Raw genomic sequence first — 11128 nt, forward strand, 5'->3', positions numbered from 1 at the left:
TTGAGCAGTCAAAAAAATGCTTTTTATACAAGTAGAATTTATGAGGAAAAGAATAACGAGAGTTTGATTACAAAGATTCAAAGAATCACCTGCAGTTTCAGGTCCAACAATCAATCATTGTACATTATAACCAATGGTATGACAAAAACCAGTTACTGTGGGAGAGCCTGTTGATATAAAAGACTCAACACAATTTTTAACAAGCATAGCAAAGAGAAGAATTAACAGCTTTATGTGATCCCCATTCGAGCAAGAAAGCAATCTTTGTAGCTCGGTAATCAGAGCCAGTGATTATCGTGTACCTTTCCCTCGGATTTTTGGCTAAGATCAAATGTGAAGCAGCGATAATCATACGTTGATATCTGAGCGCTTTGATCTGGCATTACTGCTGCTGATCTCTTGAGAGCCAGTTATGGAAAATCTTGGAAGGCTGTAACTTTCAGAAACCGAAACTGGCTGCTGGGGATAAAGTGTGGGAGGCGGAGTGAGATTGCGTTGTGCTGGAAGGGGAGGGAGCACATTATATTTGTAAGGATCGCCACTAAAACTGTGCACATAATGAATATATTGATGAGTATAGCTGCAAATAGGGTAATCCAAATAAAAGTAGAATGGGGGGATATGACAACTCATTGATGCGATTATGTCTTACACACACACAGTAACATATCAGTGGAATGGCCTGGTAAGACCTCAAATTGTGTCATCAGAACACAAGCCCTGCTGAAAAATCTTGCAAATACCATTCAAAACCACTCATAGAAAAAAAAAAAATTCAAAGTTTTTGGCCTCTCTCCCATCTTTCTGGTAATTAAACACAACCCAAAAACTACAATACAATACCGATGTTGAGCCTGAAGAATTAATTACAGCCATATTCTATCAACTGCCAAAATTAGTTTTTAAGCAAGTATATCTCACCACAAGACAATGACAACGACAATGATGATTATTGTTTAAAGAAACTTTGTTGCAAGCAAAGCAGAAATTGTGAAGTGTTCAGCTGAATGTACCTCGTATTCTTATAAGACAAATCCTCATCGCCTAAGTTTTCATCCAAACGATGTGAGGCTCTCTGAACAGGAGATACAGACCAAGGAGTTGGTGCAGGTAACTCGTCTGAAAAGTATCTTCTTCTGATTAGCTGCAACAAGGGATTGACACAAAAGTTGGATGATGCCCCATACAAAAGGGAAAGGAAAGAGGGAGAATACAGACCATTCGAAAAAATTTCATCACAGCTTCCTTGTCATATCTTGCTTCTTTAGCGGCCTGCATATGCCAAACACATACACCATGACATAAAAGTATCGCACAATGGATATTAGTTAATAACTATTTAATTTAAGAGGAAAATACATTTAGTCCCTCTAAATTACCACTCCTTAGGAAGTGAAACCATCAAACTTTAAAACCCGACAGTTGACCTCCTTCAATTACCACAACATTACAAGTTACACTCTTCGTTAGTAGCTGGCACTAAAATGGATGGAAAATGCTGCACGTGATATGCATGTGAATTTTTTAAAACTGAATTGCCCAAATTACCCTTAAAATTTATTTAAAATAATAACAGGAAGGGGTGGCCGAACCAACCCCCACACTTGACCATTTTGAGGGTGGCCGAACCACCCACCATTGCTGTGGAATATTTTAGAAGTGGTCAAACTGCATCCATAGCCACCGCTTACCAATTTTGGGACTTCAATCTTTTTTAATTTTAATACTTTTAGGGTAATTTGAGTAGTTCAAATAAAATAAGTCATGCGTGTAACTTGTAACTTGTAATGTTCAAATAAAATAAGTCACCACCTCAAAGACCTCATCTTCCTCAAAAGCTCTCTCCAACCAAATGGCCTCATCCTCCCCAATGGAATCAAAACTAAGGTCATCCAACCTAAGTTGCCAACTGAACCGTTCGGTAAACAAGCTATCGTATAACTGCACAATGTGTTCTCTAATCCAAGTATGATCTAAAGAAATTGTACCATTAACCAACAACTAGTCAATGGAATTATTCCTTCTATTCAAATTGACCACTCGATGAAAGAAATGTGTGCACTTGTTGCCCTCTCTTAACCATAGCACTCTTGATTTTTGCCTCCCCAACTTACCACCTCTAAAAGAGCTATCCTTTCCAAATCATTAATCATTGTAGCCTTCCTCGTTTTCTCCTCCTCAATTAAAAGTCCCTCTTCTTCCAAACCCTCAAGAACCCATAAACCATCCAAAAGAAGCTTTTACTTTCTCTCTACATTGTCAAACACCTCCTCATTCCAACTCTTAAATCAACTTTCAATGCCTTGAGTTTGAGAGCCAAAATGTAACTCAGAAAACCCTGAAAATGATAAGAAGTCCACCACTATTTTACTCTATCCACAAAACCCTCTAATTTTAACCACATGTTCTCAAAAATGAAATACCATCTAACTCCATGAAGGCCGGCTTCCACAATCGAGAAGGATAGAAAATTATCCAAGCCAATCTAGGCAGCCTCTTCTAGGTCAATTCAGGAAATTGGGTTTCTAATTTTGCAAGTGACTTCAATTTTATAAGATACAATAATTCTAGGCAAAAGAGCGAATGATTTCAAGTCCACACAAGTGAGATTTATAAAAGGTGAATATGATGAAATTCAAGGTGTCCGTACATTGATGTAATTAAAAAGTTCTTACCGCAAGAAGGCCTCCACCACCAGGAAAACTCTCAGTCAGCGGGAGTTCCTCACTGGAAGGAAGCAAACCCTGCTTCTCAACCCACTGACGAGCTGCGTCAACAAGATTGCCACTGCTTCCTCTTGTACCCTCTTTTGCAGCAATATCAGCTTTGTTACCGATAACAATAAATGGGACAGGAAGGCCAAAGGGACCTTCAGATCCTAGGGGAGCTGAAAATGCCCCATTTGCAGCAATCTCAGCTGCCCATTTCTGCAAGCTTGTTTTTGTCCTTCTCTGGGAGAGATCGTGAACAAAAATGATACCTACACTCAAATTTCAAGCCAAACTCAGAAGTAGAAATCATAGAAGGCCATGTTCGCAATATGTATATTGAGGCACCATTAGTTTTAGAGGGAAATAAAATTAGTAAAACAATGTCTCATCTCTGTCGAACGATGACTGTACCACTACAATGGTAATAGCAGTGTGCTGATACTACTTAAGAGAAATGTGAGACAATGAGAATTGCATAGATGTCTCCAAAAAGCTTCCTGTAAAAAGATTTTTTTTCTCTGTCTTTGATTCACATATTTACTTTCAATGAATTCTTAGATAATTATGATCAAATAGTAAATAGACTACTTACTAAATTTACTTTTCTGTAGCATCAAACTTAACCTAAATCAGAAACTAATATATGGTTGGGAATATTATATATTTGTTTGCCCTTGATGCTAATGTATCAGCAACTTATTGCATGGTTCCAAGTGACCCACGGTTTTCATAGTCAGAAAGTCCAATATGGGACCATTTTGGATTATCATGAAGTAGAACCCACATGGATCAGGAGATTCAACAATGTTTACTAATGCACCGAAAGCCTAGCAAGGCCTGCAAATTTCTTAACTAGAGATATATTATTGACATTAATTACATATTGGAAATTACTATTACTTGGGAGTCGTTTTTCTCTTCTTTAGATTTGACATATAAGTGCATTCTTTTGGAACCTTCTCTTCTTTTTATTTCTCAGATTTGAGTCACTTGACATACACGATTAGCTATCAGGAATAGAACATATATGGAAGGAAGGAAAGTCTGTACTCACCATTAATTTGGGAATAAAAAAGAGACCGGCATTCTTTGTAACGGTCATGTCCTGAAACATCCCAAAGTTCCACAAAGAAGTCTCTCTCAGCATCACCTTTTATACTACTTGAAGAGCTACCAGAATTTCCATAAGTGGTGTGCTGGATAAAAGAAACAGGGATTATTTGGTGCAGACTTAAACTTCAGCAGCTGCTGTGGATTTCATTGCAGAATCAAAGGAATATTAAGTCTTACCTTCACACCAACTGTACATCCAATTGTTTGAGGAGGGCGAGCGATGGAAGAACCATTGACAATCAGATGAACAAGAGAAGTTTTCCCAACACCTATCCAAGGTTTATGAATTGAAGATAAGTACCTAAAGCATAAGAGAAAATGCAAACAAGAAAAGGAAAAAGACTGTTACAGACATAATAAAGCAGCACCCACATCGTGAAAGCAGATCATGAGTATTCGTCCGTTCTTGTGTGATATGTTACCTTTAGATTGAATGTCTCATTTAGGCCCCATATAAAATTTTCTTTTAAGTAATCGAGATATCTTAAAAGTGCAAGACACCTCCATATACACAAAAAGAATACAAGAAAAAATACCTAGTCAGTTAAAGTAAGAAGAACAAGAAAATCATGATAACTAATCACTAAAAGAGAAACAAAAGCAGAGCTGTCCAAAGATATTTAGTATTGAAGAATAAAAACTTAATCTCCTCCAATGTCCTCTCACGGTCATCAAAAATTCAGTCATTCCTCTCCCCCCATAGACACCACAAAAGGCACGAAGGCACCATCTTCCATATAGCAACACTCCGAGAACTGCTGGTAGTCTATCAACAAGCATACAAGTTCACTACTCACCTAGGCATAACCCAAGACAGCCCAAATTGCCTGAAAAAAAAAAAAAAAAAAAAAATCATATGGCACAAGCAACCTCACAATGAAGAAGAAGATGATCCCCGGATTCTCCTATTTCCTTTTACACATGCAGCACCTATCAACCACAATGATGTGCCATTTCCTAAGATTGTCCATTATCCTATTTCCTTTTACACATGCAGCACCTATCAACCACAATGATGTGCCATTTCCTAAGATTGTCCATTAAAAGGATCTTTCCTAAGGCCGCCAACCAAGCAAAAAAAATTTGTCCTCAAAGGAACCTTAGTCCGCCAAACACTCTTTTGAGGAAAACGAACGCCATCATTACAACCCATGCACTATAGAAGGATATAACGCCAAACACCCTCTTTTCGAGGGGACCCACCACAACTTGTCTTCACCTTCCCGACTCTAACTAAATACAACACCCTAAAGACCGAGACAAAGACATTCACCTCCCAATCATTAGTTGCTCTAACAAAGCTCACATTCCACTAAATGGAACCACAATTACAAAAACATCCTTTGTGCAAGCAATACCACATAAATCTGGACAGGCTTTCTTAAGGGCCATATCCTCACACCACATATCATGCCAGAATCTAACCTTGGAACTATCTCTCATCTCAAACCTGGTATGGCTCGAAAACTTCCCCAAACCCTCATAATATTCTTCCATAACCCCACCTCATACGCCCCAAGAGGCTCATTAGAACACTACCCACCCCATGAACTGTCAAATTTAGAGTCCACCACCATTCTCTACCAAGCCTCTCTCTCCATGCCCATGGTGCCAAAGCCATTTTTCAAAGAGAGTTCGATTAAACATCAACAAGTTCACATTATCAACATTTCTCACATTAAGCAATTTCGACTTAGCCCAAGTTTATCATTAATTAAGCCTAAAACAACTTCAAAACATAAGAATAAGCACCGCAGATGACATAGATGATTTGGGTTAGCCCCACAGAAAATCAAAGTAGCATAAACAAACAGAAGGTGAGAGATATCAGTCCCACCAACATCCTTGTCCCCACAAAGAAGTCAGACAACAAACCCCCACTCATTGCAACAGATTTCATTATACCCAACGCCTCAATCACCATGACAAACAACAAAGGAGACATAGGGTCTTAGAGTGTGCACTTAGCATTGTGATTTCGTAGATAAAAAGTGTTATTGTAAACCAAATCACAGAAAATGACTCGTTTAGGATTGCGTTTTTTAAAAAATTACAATTTGAAAAGGCAAATTTTTTGCATTTTCAAATTGCAGGCAATTGAGTAATTTTTTGAAAACACACAATTTTAAAAGTTAAACTGTAATTTAGTCAACTACATTTTTAAAAAACACATTTTCAAATCACACAATTTAAAATTGCAATTTTTAAATCGCACATTTTGAAATCGCAAATCCAAACGGACCCTTAAGCCAGAGGACCTACCAAAAGGACCTGTGGAGTGTTGTTCATCAAAATCAAGACACGAACTGAGAAAATACAATGAGCTATCCAAGAGTAAAATTTCCCCCCAAAACTTCATCTCCTCAACATGTACAACAAAAAATCCCAATTAACATGATCATAAGCTTTTTCTAAGTCTATTTTGCATATAAGACCCGGTTCTCTAAATCATACTCTACTAGCAAGGCATTCATTGGCAATAAGAACAAGATCTAGGATTTGCTTACCTTGGATGAACAAATTTTACGACTTAGAAATAATCTTCTCTAACATAATCTTCACCACCCTCCTATTCTACATAATCAAAACACCACTTGAAGCCCCTCTAGATTCCAGCCAACACCAATCCACATGATGGCACCCTCACAAACTATGCACAACACTACGAGACATGACCTTCAGCTTAGTTTCTTGAAAACATACAATATCAACTTTCCACACTCTGACAATGTTCACCCTCAGGCATTTATCCCCCTCATTCAACCCTCTCACTTTCCAAGATAGTGATTTAGGCTTCACTAAAAACTGAGATACCCCTCTCCTATCCTTTTTTATGGCTTGCACTCTCACTTTTAGAGTCGTAATTTATGGAGCATTCCAATCTCTTGAACTCCCTAGTGCCTTATACAATATCTTAACCATATGTTCCATTATCCTCTTGGATGTCTAAAAAATATGCTATTGCATAATGATATATTTTTTTTGACAAGTAAAGTTGTATAGATAAAAAAACGTAAGGCACCCCTAAGTACATATGAAGTATACACATGAAAACCAAATTTAGCCCACAAAAGACCCTCATAAGAGAACCCTAAAACCCAAAGAAGCCTTAAGCCTGCAAAACAAACCCCTAAAACCCCAAATAAGCCCTAAACCCACAAAACAGTCCTAAACCCGCAAAGTTGTCCTGCCTTTACCCCGACTAGAGCCACTATCTCTAGCCTCAAATGATATATTGCATAATGATATATAAATCATCTTTATAGAGAGCCTTGAAGCGGTAGACTCAAAACCTCTAAAAAGTAATAGATACTAATAAAGCATACACCTCATGCAAGGAAGGTTTGCCTATGCTTCATATGTGTGCCTCAGAAAATATATATATATATAATAACAAGTATGATAGTAAAATTCAAGACTTGAAATTCTTAGTTAATTTTTCCGATTTATTTAGAATTATGTTGCCTAATGCTTTTAACGCATTCAGAGTTTAGGGCCCTTTCAAGTTGTTCCAGTAAAAACCACCAAGATAGATCAGTTAAAATTCAAAGCCACTAGACCCTAATGTAATTATTCCTTTATATACAGCCATTATTACAATCCTAATCAGCAATGTGTTTCTTTAAGCCCCTAGTTCTGAGATTGTAGACACATTTGCATCTATAACCTGCTAATCAATTTAAGAACTATATGAAAAGGAATGAAATGGCATGATACTGGATGCAACTTTTAGACTACTATCACATGAAATTTAAGCCAAATTTGTTTCAGCAATTTTTAATCTATCATTCATATCACCCTCCATTTGTGTATACCTGTGTAGGTATATGTATGTGTGTGCACGCACGCGCGTGTGATATTGAAGTCTATGATAGCACCTTACACCTAACACACACCACATGACCAAAAATGGTCTCCTCTCGCCCTTGCAATCCTTTTACATTTGCAAGTAATAAAATTAGAAAGACATAGAAGGAGGGTAACACCCTTGCATTTAAGCAATTTGCATGGATTCTACAAGAAAGAGCACCAGAAAGTTAAACAATTCAGAATTACTGATTCACATCCATATAGAGGATGCACCACAACCATCATCGATTTACAATTTTTTTTTTTTTTTTTTTTTTTTATAAGTAATTTCAATATCATTAATAAAGCGCAAAGGGGTGCAACCCTAATACACAGGGAGTATACAAAGATGAGCCTTTAATAGGGAGAAGAATAAAATAAGTTCATGAAATCTGCTAACGTAGGAACATCCGCTCGATGATGTGCCACCATCCACATATGCAACAAAGATTTACAATACTACCATCACCTAAACCCCTATTTAAAAAATCACATTCAAATCACAGTCAACATACTTTATGAGTACTACGTAAACCTAACACAGTTATTCAGCAAACAGCTCATAGCTGTCTAGTACAACTTAGCTCCATAAGCCAACTCGCATGTTCGGTATCTATAGACACACACACAAACATAGAGAGGGAAGATCTAGAAAAAACAAGTACCTGAAGAATTCATAAACTACATAGCTTATTACTTCTTGGAATACTAAAGTCCATGTTTTTTATGTTGATTTGAGGTAAAGGCAGGTAAGGATTAGCCTAAAGTGTGGCAACAATTACCAAGTCCATCTGACATAAGTACATTTTTCCAGTAATAAAAAAGAATCAATCTCTAAGATGAGACCATTTTAATTTTCAATTCTGTTAATTAACGTTATAATCCTACCACAGCAAGAAATCTTTCATGCCCATGCCAATGAGCTCTAGCTCAAATGGCAGCTCCTCCCATCTAGGATCAGGACAGCAGGTGTTCTATAACTTACCAATAAAACAAAAAGGAAAATCATGTCCGCAATTACCTGCCATCAAAGAAAATAATTGAAACAGAGACCACATACACTTCTAATTTACAGTACAAAAGATTAGGAAGTATTAAATCATCCGTGAAAGAAGGTCTATAAGTTGGACTTATCAAAAAAGAAGTTCTATAAGTTTCATATCTACGGCCAATTCCATGTGTCACATAAGTTCTCATATTCTTTTTTCTTTCCTTTTTTTTTTTTGACATATAAGTAAGATATGTTATTGTAACTATTACGGTTCATGTTCTTGTAAATATTACGGTTCATGGAAGTAGAAGCGAGAACATAAGTTCCACCAGTCAATTCAAGTTGCACTTCTTGATCCAAAGCGCAACAATTGAAATAGCACAAATAAGCAAACTCCATACAAAAATTGACACACCGCCTCCTATTCATCCTCATAGTTTCAAGCAGAATTTAAGTCTCAGAAGCCATATTCTATATTTGGGGTTACATAAGAAAATCATTTAACATCCAATACGACAACCCAATACCACAAGCTTAAAGGCATATATAAGAGCAAACACATGTCGGAGCCAATCAAAATTAGGAAAAGACCCATACTATTACATAACAGCAAAGAAAGAAGATAATCAATTCAGAATAAAATCTTAACACGTACCTGAGTCACCAACAACGAGCACTCGAACCTGCCCACAAGGCGGTCCACCATTTTGCTCTTTGCTCTCCCTCTCACGGTCCCTCCAAAACATGTTTTCCTCCAAACCCTTAATCCAAAATCACCTCTAAACAAAGACCCACCAATTCACTTCCTTACACATTCACCAATCTACGTCCCATGAAACAAACTCAACCTCCATGAAAAGCAACAGTTCTCAAAATGGGTACCCCAGATTTCAATCTCAAATCCATACTAGATGAAAATTTGGCTAAGATCTAAGCAGAACCAAATCATCTTCTATAAAAACCAATTAAATTGTTCACCATGCTCAACACCCCAAAAAAACCCAGCTTCACCAACAGATCTGGCAAGAAATCTTGAAGTGAGTTTCTTTGGAAACAAGCTTAGCCTCAAAATCTCAAGTGTGTCTCTTCGAGAACAAGTTTAAGCTTCCAAAAAAAAAAAAAAAGAAAGAAACCGCAAAACAAGAAGCTGGTCTTGCTCCAAACTGATGGTGTAGTTCAGTATTGAATGATATCAAAAATCGAACAAGATCTGAAGGATAGGAAATTAGAAAATGGGCTTTGGTTACAAAGCGGTACGCAAAATTCTTTGGATCGGTGAACAGTAGGAGCTCCAAATCGAACGTGGGCTCCGGAGACGAACTTGAAGGGAAGTGGTATCGTTATTGGTGCGTGTCGTTCATGTGGTGGAAAGCGCGTGAACATAATAGTTCGTTCATTTTGCTTTCAGAGGTGAGGAACACGTTAGAGAGGGGAGTGAAAAATACATGCTTGTTAAATACTATTCATCTTTTTTTTTTCTTTTTTTTTTTTATATATATATCACATCAATCACTTTTTTATTATTATTTAAATAAAAAAAATTATTACAAAATAATTTTTTTTTAATTTTTTTATACCAAACATTCTTACTTTTTCACTTTTTCAAAAAAATAAATTCTTACCTTTTTTATTATTTTTTACATCAATCAATTTTTGCTACAGTATCAAATCATTAAAACTCCAAAACCCTTTAACAAACGGAGTCACGTATCTAAGTGTCACCGTATCAATTTTTGATCAAGCAATTTGAACTACAATTAAAACCACAATTAAAAATAAGATTAAATATATTTTAGCTCTTTAAACTAGCAATCATTTTTTAGAAAGCCTCATAAACTGACAGCTGTGACATTTAGATTTATCAAACTACCCGTTTGTTACATTTAAGCCACTCTGTTAGAGGCTACCGCTTGTTTGGATGGAAAAGTGGTTACGTGTGTGAAATATATTTTACCCGTGTCAACTAACAGCCATTTTTTAAAAAGTCTCACGAACAGAGAATTGTGACACCTATTTCCATTAAACTACCAGTTTGTTACATTTAAGCCACTTTGTTAAAGGCAGTATGTTTGGATGTAAAAGTAATACCCTCCTTTTTTCTTTTTCTTTTTTTTCTTTTTTTTTCAAATCCAAAATAATATAAAAAACTTAAAACATAAATCTAAAGGATGGCGGAACCACCCAAAGGTGGTAAACTTAGTTTTTTATTTTATTTTTAAATATTTTTTATTGATTAATAATTATAATAGGTAAATTTGGGTTTTTAAGTGTCAAAACGAGGTCATTTTCAAAAAAATTTGGTCAAATATGGTCTTTCCATCTAAACATACTGTCAATGCAAATAGAGGGGCTGGATTACAACAAAATGGTAATTTAATGGACCTAAGTGTCATATATCAATTCATGGGGCTTTATAAAAAATGGCTGTTAGTTGAAAGGTCTGAAATATATTTAACCCATACTC

General features: G+C 36.4%; 1 protein-coding gene across 2 annotated transcripts; it reads right to left on the minus strand.

The window, feature by feature from the left end:
• LOC132166148 (small GTPase LIP1) lies at nt 1–10039 on the minus strand. 2 transcript variants are annotated; one of them, XM_059576921.1, is made up of 7 exons: nt 9320–10039; nt 4002–4093; nt 3766–3907; nt 2676–2980; nt 1219–1272; nt 1014–1144; nt 1–500 (listed from the first exon to the last, which is right to left on the minus strand). In XM_059576921.1, the coding sequence occupies exons 1-7, from the start codon at nt 9408–9410 to the stop codon at nt 440–442; spliced, it is 876 nt and encodes a 291-aa protein (XP_059432904.1). In that variant the 5' UTR covers nt 9411–10039; the 3' UTR covers nt 1–439. The 2 variants fall into 2 exon arrangements, with proteins under 2 accessions (XP_059432904.1, XP_059432903.1); XM_059576920.1 differs by having other exon boundaries at nt 1–547; nt 9320–10032.
• Nucleotides 10040–11128: the final 1089 nt, after the last annotated feature.

This window comes from Corylus avellana, chromosome ca11 (genome assembly GCF_901000735.1).
Source record: "Corylus avellana chromosome ca11, CavTom2PMs-1.0".
Classification (NCBI taxonomy): domain Eukaryota; kingdom Viridiplantae; phylum Streptophyta; class Magnoliopsida; order Fagales; family Betulaceae; genus Corylus; species Corylus avellana.